This window comes from Ochlerotatus camptorhynchus, unplaced genomic scaffold, assembly GCF_037179485.1.
Source record: "Ochlerotatus camptorhynchus isolate MF236.1 unplaced genomic scaffold, CSIRO-AGI_Acam_v1.1 ptg000023l, whole genome shotgun sequence".
Lineage (NCBI taxonomy): Eukaryota > Metazoa > Arthropoda > Insecta > Diptera > Culicidae > Ochlerotatus > Ochlerotatus camptorhynchus.
Window position 1 is genome coordinate 218,865 of NW_027040515.1, and position 20,052 is coordinate 238,916.

The 20,052-nt window shown below is 38.9% G+C and overlaps 1 protein-coding gene across 1 annotated transcript in view; it reads left to right on the top strand.

Annotated features, from left to right (window-relative positions):
* LOC135706916 (uncharacterized) overlaps positions 1-15,628 on the top strand; it is a 133,797-nt gene extending 118,169 nt beyond the window's left edge. The window contains exons 4-11 of the mRNA XM_065228602.1: positions 3,305-3,565; positions 3,936-4,168; positions 4,230-4,344; positions 12,449-12,862; positions 14,104-14,219; positions 14,286-14,563; positions 14,635-14,769; positions 14,850-15,628. Of these exons, the coding sequence (XP_065084674.1) occupies positions 3,305-3,565; positions 3,936-4,168; positions 4,230-4,344; positions 12,449-12,862; positions 14,104-14,219; positions 14,286-14,563; positions 14,635-14,769; positions 14,850-15,165 (1,868 nt within the window). The 3' untranslated portion in view covers positions 15,166-15,628. The remainder of the gene's footprint in view (positions 1-3,304; positions 3,566-3,935; positions 4,169-4,229; positions 4,345-12,448; positions 12,863-14,103; positions 14,220-14,285; positions 14,564-14,634; positions 14,770-14,849) is intronic.
* The last annotated feature ends 4,424 nt before the right edge of the window (positions 15,629-20,052 follow it).

Genomic DNA, 20,052 nt, shown 5'->3' on the forward strand with positions numbered 1-20,052 from the left:
TTCTGTCGAACTGCGCTGCGAGCTTAGCGAGAAATTCGTTTATGTTGCCTTGATAAACCAATGAAAAAGTCGATAAAGAGAATTGACTAACGAGGATAGGCCCTTTTCAAATGTTAGGCGAGAATTTTGTGATAGCGCACATATTATTAAAACGCTTGATAAAAACTCATTGTCCTCATTTAATGTTAAGAAAAGGAATCATTGTCCTCTTTAGTCTCCAAACCTCAAATGAAATGTCCTCCTTTTCAAGTTATGGTAACCCTAGTGGAAGGTGAACTGTCCTCCTCGATTTTCTAAAACCTTTCCATGAGATGATGGTAGCAACGGTGGATTTTCCTTACAGTACCCAGCCAAATACCGAGTTTACCAGCACCGGAAGATTTTCGGCCTGGAACTCGGAACAACTCGAAGAATATCAAACAAATGCGGTTGATATTGCAAGCTGTGATATCGCAGCTCGAAATAACAAGCTAACAAAACTCACCAGCTGCAAGCAGCGTTGCCAGGTCATTTTCAGAAAAATCTGGACCAGCTAAAATATAAAATCTGGAAAAATCTGGAATGCTCCAAAAAATCCTATTTTTAACATAATGCTATTGAAATCAAAGTGATGTGCCAATCTCCCGTAAAAATAGGTCAGTATGATCATCTGGCATTCATTTAAAGTGCTAGAATGGTTATACATTACATGTTTAAATAAATTAAATAAAGCAAATAACTTGTTAGCATTGCTAAAATCATCCAAAAGTTGAAAAGTATTGAAGTGGTATGCCCAAAAAGTTCAAATATCCATTACGCACTATTTAAAAAATTGTGTTAAATGTACAACACACAGCATCCAGCAGACCAGTAGGCAATTTTATTTTGAAGCAAAATTCACCGGGCTGAAGTGGGAATCAAAGTCTAACATCGTGGAACTCACACACAATTTTCCTAAACTACGGGTAACTCCACTATTCACATGACCATTATGCCAAAGAATAATGTTACTATATTACTAAAATGAAAGTCTGATAGCTTCATTTTTGAAGTCTCAGGATCTTGCAATGATTCTAAATTCCGGATTTATATTTTTCCTGCGTCCCAGATCATGAATTTTTTTGTTAGTCTGAATTTACTTGGAACTCTCTAAGTTCAAGTTCTTGGAAGTTCAATTCAAATCATCCTAGAATTCCATCATATTTCTTTTCTATATTCCCCTAAAATAATCTTGAAAATATCTAAACTTTTCCAATAACATTCTAAGAGTTCTTAGCATTACCTCTTGTAATCTCTTATAAATCACTCTCCATTTCCACAACTCCCTCAAATTGGTAATTATTCTCAAGAAGTGGCTCAATTTTGTGTCCATTTTTCTCTATGAAATTCATAAAATATGTTTTCAGAATGACCGTCACACTCTTCTCAGACTTATCCGATAATTCCCTTTAAAATGCTTTGTAGGTAAGGTCAGAATTGTTTTGAAATCCTTTTCAGTATTATCTAAGTACTCAAGTACTTTGCCAAAATGATGTTGAAAGTCTCCCAGAAATTGCGTTTAAAATTCTATTAAAATTAATCTCCATGGATTTCCATTCAAATTATTCTCACAGACAGAATTCCATTGAAATTATTCTCACGATTCGTATCAGCATACTCCTTAAGATTCATCATAAGAATTTTCTATGATTTCTCTTCCGGATTGTATTTCCTTTATTGACAAAATCTCCATGCAATTGTCATCAGTGTTGACAAGACAATTGACACCGTGTTCAAGCAGAGGTTGCACAGACTGAATATTTAACACTAGACAACGGACAACACACCACACCCATTAGACCAGTAGGGAAATTTTCTGGTTGGTAAAATTTGCACCGGCTGGAGCGGGAATCGAACCCTCACTTCGTGGAACTCACAATACGCCTGAACGACGGGTGACGTCGCACGACCACGAAGCCCAAAAATATGGAGCTTGAAATTCTCCATTGATTTCACAAAGAATTCACCCCACACTTAACTGTGAACTATTTTCAGAATTACCTTAAAATCCCAATTGATCGCCTTTGAAAATTAAAGTAGCAAGTTTGGCTTTTTATTTTTTTATTAGAGGGTAAAATCAATTGCAATGATATTTTTAATGCAACATGTTTAAAAAATCTGGGAAAATCTGGAACATATTTAAAAAATCTGGAAATATACGTGGTCTGTCTGTGTATCTGGCAAGACGACTAAAAGTCTGGAAAATCCAGATAAATCTGGAATACTGGCAACGCTGGCTGCAAGTCTCACCAAACTGTGGTGAGATTGAGTTTCATGATTTTTGCTTCACACCCGAACGCAATCGAAGCTTCCATAACGGCTGACAACAGTCGCTTCGTGTCTGCCATCGGTGAAGAGAAAAACAGAGAAAGCATATGGACATCTGTCAAAAGTAGCTCCAATCGAACCGTCAAAATGCACCGCTTTGCTCGATTGGAACAGCTTTTTTCAGTTTTGTGGTGACAGTCGTCCATACTTTAACTAGAGGGCTTTAATTATAATACCTTCTCTTGCTAAGACGACGAGGTGCAACGGGATCTTTTTTTCGTCGAGTCTACTCTCAGCTTCAACTTTACACGTTGTGAATAGTCTCGCAATATCAAAGGAGCTTGTAAAACCAATGTCAAGCATGATATTTTGCTCCAATATCACGCGTGATAGTGAGAGCGTATGAGAGCTGAAAAATATCAATTTGGCATTCACATACGTAAAACATTAACGGGGCTATGTAATTTCATCGAATTTCAATAATGATTTCTATCAAGTACGAAACAAATTAACTACAGCCATCATCTGGCCACAGACAAACAGACATAACACATTGAATATTTCTCACTGTAAAACATCGTCGCTACAACACTACCGCCATCTGTTGAGTACACTGTGATGGGCAGTACGCTGAACAGATGGCGATAGTGTATAAACGACAAACGCAAGGCAAATGGTACTACCAACTACGATACATTCAAATTGACCTTTAAATGCGTGTTCGATTAGCAACTTACGAGTGTTATGTCTGTGATCTGGCTATCTTTGCAGCATTCCGAGTCACCTTGCTAGTCTTCTTCAACTTCCGCTTGATAATTTCCCGCGTTTCACAGGTTGTTTTATCAATTTATTCTAACATCGTTTGTACAACGCTCCTTAGATCTATCCCGTGCAAAAGCGGATTTTGGCAGTGAACGATTGAGGGCAAAATCAATCCAACAAGGATCGTACAGATGTTGTCGCAATGCCATTTTTGATTAACTTTTTAAAAATCCCAATTTTTTTTTAATAATTCCAGACGTCTGCCTCGCATCCCGAACGTACGCCCTCCAGCATCGGTCCAACTCTCCGTACGGGGTGAAATTTGTGCCCCGCTGCCGGGAGGACGGAACCTACGCCCCGGTCCAGTGCTTGGAAAGCGTCGGCTGCTGGTGCGTCAATAGCCAAGGCAAACCACTGCCCAACACGACGGTCCAGCACGGGAAACCGGTTTGCGTGAAGAAGGGCAAATCGAACCAGCGGCGATCCTCGCCGAGAAATCCGGTTAGAAACAAACGCAGTAAGTATCATTTGTTTATACCCCGTGGCCTAATCCTACCAGATTGATAACACGACGGCATTCCGGCAGTTCGCAGGTTCAAAATATTTATCGATCCGATAATTTATGGCGCTCTCTGCATTTTTTGTTTAGCACGCGCTCGCGGTTCGATTCGATTGGTTTTTTACGAGCTTGATAATTTTCGCCTTAAGTGAGTGGCTTTTTAACACTTTCTTATCGCGCTCTGCCATCTGACCAAAAATCGGGCTTCTGGCCATGTTGGGGGAATACTGCACACTCACAGGGATTAAAAATAAGCCACGCGGGAAACCGGTTCAGCTCTCAACACTTGTCAACTTCTTACGACTCACGGCCTTTTCTCCATCGACAGGCTGTTCCCGCATGGACCGGGCCGTGTTCAACCGTAATTTGCTGAAACTGTTCGAGAACGAGCACATTCGGGTGCAGCAGAACGTGAAAGGCGGATTAACGGCTTCCTCCGGTGGCAGCGGTGGCGTCAGCGAGAAAACCGTCCTGGATTGGAAGTTTGCCTCGATCGATGGCAACCGGAATGGCATGCTGGACAAGACCGAGTACCGGGAGCTGAAGCGACTGATCAAGAAAGTGAGGTTTCTGAGTGACGTTTGTTTGGTGGGAAGAAGTTTAATGTTTTAATCTACGGTAGGTTGTGAAACCCAAACGCTGTGGTAGGTCTTTTGGGAAGAGCTGTGACGCCGACCAGGATGAACGACTGTCGCGACTGGAGTGGGCCAACTGTTTCTCCAAAGACAATCTAACACGTAAGTTGAAGATGGTTGATTCCGTTTGAGGTCGTAAGTTTCCATCACTCGAAAGCATCATACTAATTCATGCATCATGAAAATTCCAATCCATCCCCCGAATGGTGTTTGAAAGTTCTAACAAATGTTGCAAATAGTGCTATCGAGTAGCAATTTTTTTTTTCAATTTGATCATGATGACCTAAAACTTACCTTAATGTAGTTTGAGGTGGGTGGTACTAGTGATTTGTTGACTACCGTGTTAGGTCCTTTCCCTTTTGCAGATATACGCATTTCGTTCACCTCTTGTAGCTTCCCAAGTACCAAATATTTGAACACATACCGTAATGCACCGAAATCCAGACACGTAGTCCGTAAATCCAGATATTTTTGAAAGTTTTTTTTTTATATCTTTATTAAGGAGACTTTTCAGTCCTGGGCTGGTTCGTCTCCGGTTTTTTGAAAGTTGATAATTAAGGCCAAATATGATTTGAATAACACGTAAATTTTATGATGATGCTATAGTATCGTACTGTCATGTAGCCAGTCACCTTCGGTACTCCATTCACCGTGTTTTTTTTCGTAAGTTCTATTACTCTTTCGAAATAGTGCATAAATACTACATATTTACTGTTGCGTGATTTCGCGGCTTCGAACCGGGCACACTAAACTCTACTATAACTATAGTGGCCTGCCGTTCCGCAGAAGCTGCATCATCTGTGAGGTATCCTACACCGTCGAACACATCCTGTGCAACTGCCCGGAGTTCCAAAATCTTCGGGAGTCACTCTGCCTAACTTCCAGCATCATCGATCTGCTCGGGAATGATACTTCGGCCTCGGCAGCACTAGTAACCTTCTTAAAAGAAGCCAAAATCTACCACTTGGTATAGCAGGAATTTATTTCGGCCGTCGGGACATCTCAGCTGGATGGATTTCCCCTATTGGACCCATGCCAGCTGAGCTCTGTTTTGTTTGGATTAATCGTTTGTAGCTTGTCTTAAATCATTTTGTTTTCTGTTGTTCTTCTGTTTCATTATTTTATATATTGTTATTTTTTCATATAAGTTGAAGAGCCAGCAACCAAAGTTATTAACTAAATGTTAATATACCATGTATCTAGAGGTTACTCACTCTGAGCCCTCTCCTTTCTTCGGAGATGAACTAGCCATAGGCTAAAAATCTCCTTAATAAAGAACAAAAACAAAAAAAAACATATTTACTGTTGAATTTTCAATATACAAATAAACAAATAAACAAATACCGGACATGAACGACAGAGTTATCTTTTGTTCGTGTCTGGTATAAATGTAGTATTACTTCTCCGTGTGTCCATTATTCTCATACATAAAGGGTGATACGGTCAAAATTTGGTCAAAGGAAAACGCGTGTAAATCGGTGAAATCGTTTATTTAAAAAATCAAATTAAATTTCTTTTTCAAGTTCAATTAGTATAAAATTCAGGAAAAATATTCAGTTAGGCTTCCGCTTTTCCAAATCCGAATTGCCGGGCCTTACGCTTGACCCCTGCCATCAGATTTTGTACAGCCACCTTGTCCACCTTCTTCGCCGCAGAAAGCCAGTTTGCCTTGAACTGCTGCTCGCCCTTAGCAGTTTTTTTGGTCTTCTTTAGGTTCCGCTTGACAATAGCCCAGTATTTCTCAATTGGGCGGAGCTCTGGCGTGTTGGGAGGGTTCTTGTCCTTGGGAACCACCTGCACGTTGTTGGCGGCGTACCACTCCATGGCCTTTTTACCGTAATGGCAAGATGCCAAATCCGGCCAAAACAGTACGGAACAACCGTGTTTCTTCAGGAAAGGCAGCAGACGTTTATTCAAACACTCTTTCACGTAAATTTCTTGGTTGACAGTCCCGGAAGCTATGAAAATGCTGCTTTTCAAGCCACAGGTACAGATGGCTTGCCAAACCAGATATTTCTTTGCGAACTTTGACAGTTTCATGTGCTTGAAAACATCTGCTACCTTTCCCCTTCCTTTTGCCGTATAAAACTCCTGTCCCGGAAGCTGCTTGTAGTCGGCTTTGACGTAGGTTTCGTCGTCCATTACCACGCAGTCAAACTTCGTCAGCATCGTCGTGTACAGCCTCCGGGATCGCACTTTGGCCGTCGTATTTTGTTTATCATCGCGATTTGGAGTCACTACCTTCTTGTAAGTCGATAGTCCGGCTCGTTTTTTGGCTCGATGCACGGTTGTAGACGATACACCCAGCTTATTTGCGGCATCTCGGAGAGAGAGGTTAGGGTTTCGCTTGAAACTACCGGCAACTCTCTTTGTCGTCTCAGCGGCTTCCGGTTTTCGATTTCCCCCCGATCCAGACTTCCTGGCTGTCGACAAACGTTCCCCAAACACTTTAATTACATTTGTAACGGTTGATTTGGCAACTTTTAGCGATTTTGCCAACTTTGCGTGCGAGTAGCTCGGATTTTCGCGATGCGCGAGCAAAATTTTGATACGCTGCTCTTCTCGCTTGGACGGCATTTTGACAACTGAAGAGTGAATTCCAAAATCAAAATAGGAGCAACATTCTACACACACACCTTCAAAATGAGGGGTGTTCAGGTTTTTTAAATGCAAAATTGAAAGAAATACGTCAAGTTGATATTGACCAAATTTTGACCGTATCACCCTTTATGAACGAATTCAATTAAGTAACTATTGAAAAAACAATTAAAATACTATTAATTTTAAACAAAAACTTGTTGTTACAGATTCGATAATTTAAGGTTGTGTGGAACATCTTTTGTTCTAGCACTTTTTTGAAAAAAAAAAACACATATTTACATCTCAAAACATTGAAAAACCTTCCTTGGAAGGAAAGGTTTGCAATGCAGGAACATCTAATAGATCAAATAATGTCAGGGCACATCAACTAATGTCAGGAAAATTGCGGGAACTTTTAAAAAGTTCTGAGAAATTTAGGAAACTCTTGAGAACTTTACTGAATTTCAGAGATCTACACACTTAAAAAAGTCATGTAAATTTAGGTGCACTGAGACTGACATATACGAGCGTCAATTTTGACATAAAATTGAGTCATAATAGACGAGAAATTCAGCTCAATCAAACGTACTTTTCGTCGAGTAACGAACTTTTCAGTCTCGAAGCACTTAATTTTACATGACATGTTTGTTTACGTCTCATCCTTTATGTCAAAGATGGATTACGTCACGTGTAAAATTAGTTATTTCTAAGTGTGTATATAAGACAGTAGCAAAAACTTCAGAGATGCACCGGAAACATCTGAAAAGTCTATATACTCTGAAGGATCTCGAAGAATTAATTATTTCGTTTGGGTTCAGAGTCCAGGGGTTGGGATCTTCATCAGAGCTTGTTTTAATTTAAGATCGTAAAGCTTTTTGCACTCTACGAAATACGGTGCAAATTTATATCCCATAAAGAAGGTCAATTAATCATGTTTTGTTGTTTTTGACATCATCCACATCCAGAGGGCCAGTCACTTTCGAATGTATGGGAATGGTAGGAAACCATTTGGAAATGCATGAAAATTTTCAGTTTTTATTCATTATCGTCTTTATGGGCAGTTTTAGATGCACAAAAATTGCACGAGTACATTACTATGGTGATAAGGTAAACACTCGTTTATTTGTTTCCCTCTGTGAAAGCATGTTTAGTCACAAATCGTGGATTTTCTGATATTCTCCATACTGCAAACATGATTTTCCTACCACTGAAGGGGCGACATCTCTCGGATCTTCAGTATAGCTACTACTCAAATCATATAATTAATTCCAAGTACTGAAACGTCAACAGCTTTAAATTTAGTAGTTGGTTATTGAACAATTTGAAAATGGGTATTTGGAAATAGGACAATTGAAAATTGATCATTTGGAAATTGAACAGTTTGAAATGGGCAAGTATGAAATTGCAAAATTGAAAATTGATCAATTGTAATTTGAACATTATGAAAATGAACGGTTGGACATCGCAAAGTTGTAAATTGAACAGTTTTAAATTTAGTAGTTTAATATTGAACAATTTGAAAATGGGCATTGAGAAATTGAACAATTTTAAATTGATCATTTGGAAATTGATCAGTTTGAAACTTGCAAGTATGAAATTGCACAATAGGAAATTGAACAGTTGGAAATTGGTCAATTGGAATTTGAACAGTATTAAATTGAACGGTTGGACATCGAAAAATTAGAAATCCAACAGTTTTAAATTTAGTAGTTGGATATTGAACAATTGGAAAATGTGCACTTCAAAATTGGACAATTGAAAATTGATCATTTAGAAATTGAAAAGTTTGAAATTGCACAGTTGGAAATTGAACAGTTGGAAATTGATCAATTGGAATTTGAACAGTATGAAATTGAACGGTTGGACATCGAAAAGTTGGAAATTCAATAGTTTCAAATTTAGTAGTTGGATATTGAACAATTGGAAAATGTGCACTTCAAAATTGGACAATTGAAAATTGATCATTTGAACAGTTCGAAATTGGAAAGTATGAACTTGCACAGTTGGAAATTGAACAGTTGGAAATTAGTCAATTGGAATTTGAACAGTATTAAATTGAACGGTTGGACATCGAAAAGTTAGAAATCCAACAGTTTTAAATTTAGTAGTTGGATATTGAACAATTGGAAAATGGGCATTTGAAAATTGGACAATTGAAAATTGATCATTTAGAAATTGAAAAGTTTGAAATTGCACAGTTGAAAATTGGTCAATTAGACCGCACTTTAGTTTGGCACAGTTGGAAATTGAACAACTGGAAATTGAACAGTTGAAAATTGATCAATTGGAATTTGAACAGTATGAAATTGAACGGTTGGAAATCGCAAAGTTAGGAATTCAACTATTTTAAATTTAGTAGTTGGATATTTAACAATTGGAAAATGGGCATTTGTAAATTGATCATTTGGAAATTGAACAGTTGGAAATTGAACAGTTGGAAATTGAACAGTTGGAAATTGGTCAATTGGAATTTGAACAGTTGGAAATTGAACAAGTAGTTGGAAATTGAACAATTGGAAAATGGGCATTTGGAAATTGAACAATTGAAAATTTATCATTTAGAAATTGTAATGTATGAACTTGCACAGTTGGAAATTGAACAGTTGGAAATTGATCAATTGGAAATTGAACGGTTGGACATCGCAAAGTTGGGAATTCAACAGTTTTAAATTTAGTAGTTGGATATTGAACAATTGGAAAATGGGCATTTGAAAATTGATCATTTAGAAATTAGAAAAGTTTGAAATTGGAAAGTATGAAATTGCACAGTTAGAAATTGAACAGCTGGAAATTGATCAATTGGAATTTGAACAGTATGAAATTGAACGGTTGAACATCGCAAAGTTGGGAATTCAACAGTTTTACATTTAGTACTTGGATATTGAACAATTGGAAAATGGGCATTTGTAAATTGGACAATTGAAAATTGATCATTAAGAAATTGAAAAGTTTGAGATTGGAAAGTTTGAAATTGCACAGTTGGAAATTGATCAATTGGAATTTGAACAGTATTAAATTGAACGGTTGGACATCGTAAAGTTGGGAATTCAACAGTTTTAAATTAATTACTTGGATATTGAACAGTTGGAAAATGGGCATTTGTAAATTGGACAGTTAAAAATTGATCATTTGGAAATTGAACAGTTGGAATTGAACAATTAAAAATTGATCATTTGGAAATTGAACAGTTGGAAATTGGTCAATTGCAATTTGAACAGTATGAAATTGAACGGTACGACATCGTAAAATTGGGAATTCAACAGTTTTAAATTTAGTAGTTGAATATTGAACAATTGGAAAATGGTCATTTGGAAATTGACCAATTTAAAATTGATCATTTAGAAATTGGAATGTATGAACTTGCACAGTTGGAAATTGAACAGCTGGAAGATCAATTGGAATTTGAACAGTATGAAATTGAACGGTTGGAAATCTCAAAGTTGGGAATTTAACAGTTTTAAATTTTGTAGTTGAATATTGAACAATTGAAAAATGGGCATTTGGAAATTGGAAAAATGAAATTAGATTATTTAGAAATTGAACGGTTTGATATTGGAAAGTATGAAGTTGCACAATTGAAAATTGCTTAGTTTTAAATTTAGCAGTTGAATATTGGTATTTGAAAATTGGGCAATAGAAAATTGATCATTTAGAAATTGAACAGCTGGAAATTGAACAGTTTGAAATTGGACAGTAGGGAAACAAACAGATTGATATTTATTTGTTGAAAGCTGAACAATTCAAAGTTAACAAGTTAACAATTGAACAGTTTGAAATTTAACAGACGGATTTGGATCTTGCTAATTTTTAACAAAATGGCGTGTTCATTTTTCAACAAACTGTAACATGTAAACGTCAGTTCTGATCGAAATGACGTCTGCGACAAAGTTGTAGAGAAAAATTACCTACACGGTATTTTTTATGATATTCAGTAAAAATTAAAAAAAAAAAAAAGTGATAGAAACAGAAATATTTCAAAAAGTATAGAGCATTTCCAGCCCAAAACATTAAAAAATGTAATTTTTGTCTCGACCCCTTCCGAATGGAATTAAACATTGCTCACATCTTTGCTGCTACCAATGACTTCATTTATCATCTAAATGTTTTTTTTTTCTTCTCAAGAGTAACTTTTTAAAAGGGCGTATTCAAAAAAATATTATATTTTTTCAAAAAATAATAACATGAAAATGATTGATCTGATCAAAATGACATTTGAGAAGAAGTTGTTGGTAATTAAATGCTTTTGAGAAAAAAAAATACACTAAAAGAAAATACTCAGTAGGTTCTCATAGTAACAAACATAAAACGTTGATTTTCTCAAAACACCCCCTTCGAATTCGTGGAACTTGAAAAAATCATTGTTATATTCCAGTTTCAAACAAATTGCAGTAAAAATATTCTCTAATCCTAATGATTCACCCAAAATATTTAATGTATTCAACTAATGAGTGGTAAAAAATACTGTTTCTTATCCTGTTTCTTCCGCTGCCCCCAGATATAAGCGGGTAAGTCTGGCAGCTACCATATCTGAGGATTAATTGTGTGTTATTTAATATACAAACATGGAAAATACATTTTGTTGCTGTAAATCGAGACTAACAGTTGAAAAGGGTATAATAAAATGTTTCCAATTCTGGACTGGAAATGTAAAGACTTAAATTATGCGTAGACTCCAAGTAAATTATTTTTTGACTAAGAAATATACAATTTCGTTATATTTTGAAAAAAAAAATTAAAGCAAATTACCAGCTTACATTCTTCACCAAATTTTAGAGCACTACTTCAGCTTTCTTTAGTAAACAAATTAATAAAAATCGAAGGGGGATGTTTTGAGAAAATCAACGTTTTATGTTTTTACTTTGAATTCACTGAGTTTTTTTCTGCCAGTGTATTTTTATTCTCAAAGAGCATTTAATTATCTACAAATTTTCTCAAATGTTATTATGATCAAGTTATTATATTTTTGAAAAAAACTTTTTCAAAGTTACTCTGGAGAAAAATCATATTTAAATGAAAGATGCAACAGGTTTGCGTTTTGACCTGGAAATGGTCTTTATATAAATATTTTTTTTTAATAGTTCATGAAAAATGCATGGCATGTTCAAAACCATGGACACAAATGGACAAAAATCGTAGAACAAAAAAAAAGTTATTGCTCAGACCGAATTCCTGGCTGCGCCATTGTTGGTACGATCCTTTAGTTCGAAAGCTTAGTTTACACCCTTATTTCTCTAGCACTTCAAGCGAACCCATTTTTCCATTCTATTTTTGCCGTTTAAATGCGTTAGGACGAAATTGAAGCTCGTAGGACGAATAATGTACAGTTTGCAACACTTGTAGAACTCCAACCCATCAAAATTTAATCGAATAACTTTGGTGACTAACACACATCCTCCATCTCACTTAGTCTTAGTATTAAGTACAAAATGTGATTAAATGTTTTGTAATTAATTGTGACTTCATTTTCTTCCTCACTCTTCTCTATTGTTCAATTTCAATTTGGTAACTGTAATAACAAAAAAATAAAAATAAAATCAACACCACCACCTACAACAACAAATCAACAACGAAACTTCAAACAAATCAAAACAACCCTCCCCCCACTCTCAATCGCGTGACCATCCAGCCGAGATGGATCACCGGTACCACCACCCACAATCATCACAATCATCACCATCATCCGTCGCTGCGGCGCATCAACACCACCATCAACAGGCGAATCAGCAACAGCTACACCCCCACCAGCACCACCAGCATCATCATCTGGGTGGCGTTGGCGTCGGCGGCGGCGGTGGAAACGGTGGTGGCACATTAATCGGTGTCGGTGTCGGCTCCTCACATTCTTCCTCTAGCTCTAGCACTAGCTTCCTCCGGTACGATGAGACACAGCAGAATAGCTCCAATGATTACACTGATTTTGACGATGAAGATGATTACTCAGAAAATGACGACGATTCGGACGAATTGCCCGATAGTGATAATACGCTACTAAACGGACTGCACTTTAGCTTTGCCGGCAAGCGGCTGCAGCCCAATCTGTGTATGTATCTAATTCGAGTCGATTGTTACAGAGATCCACCCCCCTTCCTCCCGCCATACCAAATCCACAAATCCCACAACACTCACACACGCACACCCACACAACCCTGTCTCCTTCTGTGTGATTGTTTACGTGTTCTCAGAAAGTCCTTCTTCTAGCAATCCAGTACAGTAGATGAGATCCTTCCCTCTGCCTAGCGATTATTAGATTGTAGTAGATCCAATTTGGTTGTTTGTGTAGTGCATATTTCCCTCCGATGACGGATGCTAAGACATCAAGAACTAAATGTGAAATCAATCACTTTTGGACGAATTGTCTTCATTTTCAAAAAAGAAAAAAAAAACAAACGAGATATTCAAAGCTCCTTTCATTTTTCGGTTTTTGGCAAAATTAAAAACTCTATCTGTATTCTCATCCTTAACATCTGTCATTCGATTGTTTTCTGTTTCTTTTTCTAGTGTTTTTGATTTTATTTTCCGTTTCCTGTTACAGCAACTGAGTAAGAAGAAACTAGATGATTGTTTTTTACTCTTCTTGGTGAATGGAGTCATCTATTTATTCTTCTAGGTCGAACAACATCATTTGAACGTAAACTTGGGTGCGCGTGTTGCAGACGAAGGTGATTTCAAGCGTCTTTTCCTTGTTCATTGTTCCAAAAATTCTTGAGCGGTTGCCAAATATCATGTTACCCAAGTAACATGGCAAGTTTTATCAAGGTTTTAAAGCATTCTGCAAGTCTAAATCATGGCCTCATCAATCTTGGCCCACAGTGGCTCACGACGAGCAACTGAATCCGATCAGTAGCGGTGCAGCTTCTTCCTCCTTCTTCGGTAAATCGAGGGCTCTTGAGGGCAGCCTTGATAGCTGGCTGCTTGCGGGGAGGCTTTCGATGTGTACTGGAGAAAAGTGTACAACGCCACGCGCCGAAAGCACTGCTGCTGCTGCTGATGATGACGACCGGACACCGCCACACACGGTGATTGAATAAGCACCGTTGGGCGAGACCGGTTGGAATTCGATTTCTAAATCGGTGAACTAAACGCGGTTTTTTTTTTAAATTGCACCCCAAAATGTTGCCGAAAGACGTAATCCTACGTCAAAACCGCACCAATTTTACGTTCAAATGTGCTGCTGCTAGGCAACATCTAGGACACGCTTCAGATCTTCAAAAATGCTAATCTTTCAATGCCAACACACATTAGAGCTAATCTCTTTTCCTCTCTTCCCCCTCTTGAGCTCAGTGCTACAAGGCAAAACAACGCTGGAGCTGAAGGGTGACCAGGATCCCATCTTCAAGGACAGCGAAGCCGAATCGGACTGCTTGAGTGACCGGACGGCCGCTTTGGAAGAGCAAAGGGTGAGTTCCGTCCGGATGCCCCATTATTGGATGCCGGTTTTAATGAGAATGGATTTCGCTTTCCAGAGTGGAGCCACCGCGTTGTACGTTCCGGAGTGTACCGCAGATGGTCGGTACCAACGGGTGCAGTGCTATCTTTCCACCGGTTATTGCTGGTGCGTCCACGAGGATACGGGAAAGAACATTCCCGGAACGTCAACCAAGGACAAACGACCGCAGTGTGACGTCTATCCGGGCGTCGGAGGTCGACAGATGCGTGGCTGTCCGGATGATAAGAAGTTGGATTTTTTGCGAGATTTGAAAGACTTTTTGAAGCAACAGATTGCGAGTAATTCGGTGACGGCGTAAGTTTTTTTTTTAGGACTCGGTTATGATTTGGATTGGTTTGGAAATGTAAATTTTTCAATTATTCCAGAGCGGACAACACGAAGTGGGGAAGCGAAGACGAAAAGATTGCGACTCTCAGCTTTGTGCTTCTGGATAAGAACAAGAACAAGGTTTGGGAGAGGAAAGAGTGGAAAACCTTCCGGGAGCTTGTCACGGAAACAAGGTAAGTGGTTCATAGTCCTTTTTGACGAGTTCACCTTCAATGGTACCAGTATGCTACAATGTGTACACTTTCCCAAAAAGACAACTGCGCAAGTGCGGCAAAAAGATGCCCCGGTACTGCGACGTAAATAACGACCGGAAGATCACTCTCTCCGAGTGGCTCAACTGTCTGCAAACCCAACGGACGGCCTATGTGGAAGGCGGATCAGCGGCCAAATCTTCCACCCTGATTTCCTCCAGTGTTGCTGGAGGTGGTGGCGGCGGTGGTGTTGGCGGAGTTGGTAATGGCGGCGGCGTTGGGCTATCGGAAGGAGGTTGGAAGCCTTCGCTGTCCGCTTCGTCTACCTCGAAGTTCCGTGGTCCCAATCCGTTGGAATCGGTTCTGAAAAGTGATTGAATGACAAGGCAGTACCACCACTGACATACTCTCAAACATGAACAAGAACACACAAACCCATACACACACATACATACATATTTACGAATGAGACTTAATAAGAATTCTGTCGAGAGGGTGCTGGAACGAGGATTTTCGGATCCAGCGTAGGGTTTTTATTTATTGTTATCGTACGAAATGGACGATGGATCATTGATTTCTTGAGCTAGGATCGAGATTGATAATTTGAAAGATCGAAATAACTTGTTTATTTCAGCAGTTGTGTTACTTTTGAGATTTTTATTTTTAACTGTTTTTGGCTGAAATTTGAATTACATAATGAATTGAATGAAAGGTATTTGAACCGAGAAAATAATTTGTCTACATTTCCAGAATTCATTTTAAATAGGTCACATGTAACAAATTGACATTTTAATGAAATGTCTTATGATTTCCTCGCAAATTTTCCCTGGACTCCCCCAGAAATTTCTTCTGGCTTTCCTTAGAAAATTCATCTGACTTTGCCTTGAGAATTCTTCCGATTTTCCTTTAGAAGATCTTTAGACTTCCTCTGGACGTTTATGTTAACTTTCTTCTTAGATGTTTCTTATGACTCTTCTGGAAAAAATCGTGTATTTTTCAGGCAAAAATACTTCTAAAATTGTTTCCCGAGAATCGGGAAACGTGGTATTTGGTCCCGGGATGTCCCGGGTAGGAAACACACCCCGGAGCTCTAAGAATTCTCAGCGTTTCAGAAATTTAGAGAAATATGTCAGTACTTCATGAGGATTTAGAATTCCGGGGTATTAAAAAACACTCGAAATTCCAATAAACTCAGAACCTTCAAGAATTCACGGAACTTTGAAAATATCTGGAACTCCGGAAACTTTAAGTACCTCAGAACATAATTTACAAAACAAAAGCAACTTCTGGAGCTTATAACTTAGAAGACACGCAGAGTTTTGGAAGTTCCTGGAACTTCTTGCAGATTCCGAAGTATCCAGAGAGTTTTTGGGCCTTGTATAGCCTAGTTAGTTATTCTTCTTCCTGGCTTTGACGCTCTTATAAGAGCTTACGCTTACTTTCAACTAACTTAGTATTGTTTGAAGCACTTCTACAGTTATTAATTAGAAGCTTACTATGTTAATCAAAGCAAGAATTTGTGTATTATGCGGCAAGCACAGTCAATATAATAAATATGCCCAGGGAAGTCGGGAACTTTTCCAACCCGAAACATGTTCTACACCGGAACAGGAATCAAAAGCGCCGCCTCTGGCTTGGTAGTACCGTGTTTTCCTGACTAGGATAGCTGAGACCTTAACCCAGTCAGTCAAGGTATGGTATTACTAAGCCAGAGGTGAAGTGCGACTCACAAGACCTCTAAAGTTGGGTTACAAGGCCTTCGGAGTTAATACAAAATATTGAGGCTCATGATTCAAATGAACTCATAAGATTTGCAGACTTATTCCGTAAAGACATCCGATGTTGATATAATAAATTCCTGTAGTAGGGACTTACAAAGTTAACCCATAGGACCTCAACAGCTGGCTAACACCTCGGAAAATAATCCACAAGCTATGTAAACTTTTCCGTAAGCTTGTCGCGGAAGGGGTCTGAAATTTAACTATAAGCTGATCCATCTAGACTCTTAACGGTATCTGCAGTTGACCCGTTACACATCATCATCAGCAACAAAAACGATAGTTCACTAATATGATAACAATCACTGTGTAATGTATCTCGAAATCTAGGAACCTGCTGTCTTCGGCATAGTTGTTCTGAAGGTCAAATAGGCTACAATATGGATCCTGATGAATGTGGACGTCTAAGTGAAATACCTGTATAAAGAGAGTGAGAGATAGAGAGAAGGATTAGTAATTTTCATATAATTTGCTTATCCTTGACCGATACGCGTATTTCGTCTGCACATTGTAGACGAAATACGCGTAGCTGTGAAGGATAAGCAAATAAGGTAGTGGAGTTAAATGGAAATTACTAATCCTTCTCTCTCTGTTTATACAATATGAATGTATTTGGAACCGGGATGACATGTAGTGGAAGAAAATCGATGTCCGCCGCCATTTTGTAATCCAATATGGCGGCCGTAGTTTCATAAAAACTGTCAAATAACCTACAATATCGGTATTTTAGGAGCTGGAATGACGTGTAGATGTCGAAAATCGATGTCCGTCGCCATTTGAGAATCCAAGATGGCGGCCATTGGTTTTAGAAAAAAAAAACTTAAATATACTAGAAAAATGGCGGTGCATCTACACGTCAACCCGGTTCCAAAAATACCTACATTGTCGGTTACAGTTTTTATAAAACCAATGACCGCCATCTTGGATTCCAAAACGGTAGTGGACATCTATTTTCGACATCTATACGTCATCCCAGTTCCTAAAATACCAATATTGTAGAATATTTCACAGTTTATTTTTTTCTGAAATTGAGGGCTGCCATTTTGGATTTAAAAATGGCGGTGGACACCGATTTTCGATCTCTATGCGTCACCCCCATTCTAAAAATACCCATATTATTTTTCTTGGGAATTCACATTGACGACAGTTGATCGGAGATTATCGCTATTTCATATGATCATGATCTGTAACATAAATGATAATCGCATTATCGTTTCTAGAATTGTCCTTTGTGATTTTTGTTTTTTTAATTTATTTGATAAGGCTCAACCGAATTAACTTTACAGAGCCGAGGATTCTTGGTCACTATACAATACATCTTAAAACTATAGTCAAAAGGTACAACACAATAAACATCCAATCTTCCGCTATCCAAAAAGCCTCCTCCATCAGAACTGGAGCCGGTTCCAGTAGTTTCATTGTATGGCAAATTGTTGTACGCCAACGAGGGTCAGAGCGCGTCCATTGCAAAAATGGACGCAAAACGTGGTCAGCACTCACACACTCATCACGAAACGGTTGCTTTCCAAAGTCGACGACGCATCGATCGAAAGAACTGCTGATGAAGAACAATGAGGAGAACCACACAATGGTTGCTGCCGAGAAAACAGACGATCGCGTAGCACACATCGAGAGTGGCCTGCTTTTGTCGACAGCCGAGTGAACACTGTTGTGATTTTTGGATTTGTACTGATCATAAATCTGGATCTTTATCTGGGATCGTTGATTTTGATTCCCTGCCTCAAGGTGCCTGAGCCCGATCTATCAACCCTCTACGAGATATCTGGAATTGACCAATGAAGTTTTCTAATGCGCTCAATAAAGTTTATCTGTAATGCCTTCTACTTACTAGTATTGAACGCTCAACTTGTGAGCCTCTGAAGCAGATTTGTAAGACCCCCGAAGCTGATTCACGAGGTCTCTGTAGCTATCGCGTAAGCCCTTCGAAGTCTGTAGTCTGGATGATGAAGTTAAGATCCCAGAAGTTAACTTTAAGAATTTCAAATATTACTTCATAAGGTCTCTAATGTAGATCCATAAAGTCTATCTTGGTTTATACTAAAGACTTTTCTGACGTTTGCAAAATGCTTAAGTGTGAGTGCAATAATGGTACCGATGGTCAAACGAGGTGAGACGCAAATCATGGCAACATAATTTTTACCTGGGTTCGTGTCCTTGCTCATGATCAGTCTTGTAAGCGGTCACGGTAGTCGACACATTTTCTGTGATAATCGACTGCTTTTGCCTCTGACACTTGGAAAACAAGCTATCATAGTACAGTACCAAACTCAAATGTCATACGACAGGCTCTGTCATATGACACTGTCGCCGAAGACCGTCACGAATGTATGTATTTTAGTTTTTCTCATAATAAGAGCTGCTGATGTTGTGCTTGTGTGAATTCTGAAAATAGCAAGCAATTATGTCCTAGGAATAACATTTCTGATCAGAAATGGTTTAATTCACACCAAATTGAGGAATTAGAACGAAATTACTCATGTCATATGATAGTTATTTGATAATTTTCTTTTCGCTTGAATGTTATTCTACCGGTTGTGTTGTGTGAGAGAGACGACGGTAGAGCATGAGTGTACGAATACAAACAGACTGTCGCGCACGACAACGAAGCGAGTGTAGTAAAACACGTCGACTGTTTCAACCCCTGCTCATGATATGACGCGATCGGATGAGTAGATGGCGGTAGTGTTTAACGTTTTTTAAATATGGCGTCTTGGGAAAGAATTTGAATGTTGCTTGTATCAGCTATCACGTCGATTCGTCCGTGATAATGGGGTAAACTCTATGGACACCTACATGCCTACTTTGGTCTCCGGAGGACACTCGGGTCGAATAAAATTCGCCGCCGCACGAAGCTGACTATCTACAAGACGCTGATTAGAACGGTGGTGCGCTGATTACACACGGTGGACTATGCGCCCTTGGTGTTTTCGAACGGAAAGTGTTGCGTACCACCGACTGTGGAGTGCAGATGGATGACGGAAAGAGGAGGCGAATGAACCACGAATTGCACCAGCTGCTGGGAGAGCCATCCATCGTCCACATTGCAAAAATTGGGCGACTACGGTGGGCTGAGCAGCTGAAAATGGCTCTCGAAAGCGACCCAACAGGAACAAGAAAAAGAGGCACGCAGTGGGCAAGGTGGATCGACCAAGTAGAAGAGGCCCCTTCGCAGACTGCGAGGCTGGTGAAATGTTGCCGTGGATCGAGTCGAGTGAAGACAACTTCTTCGGACAGCAGAGGACAACCAGGCCTTAGCCTGATTGGTAAGTAAGGTTCTTGGACACCATGAGGTATTTTGAGTGTATGAAATGTGCAAGAATGTGGTCTGCTCCTTCGACACAATGACGTCATATGGCAAACGTCAAATAATTCTATAGGAACCAATAAGGGCCATGGAGGGTCTACAACAGTTGGTCAGTGGGGAGTTCTTAAATTAACCACTTCATGCGAGCGCTTAAAATGATGT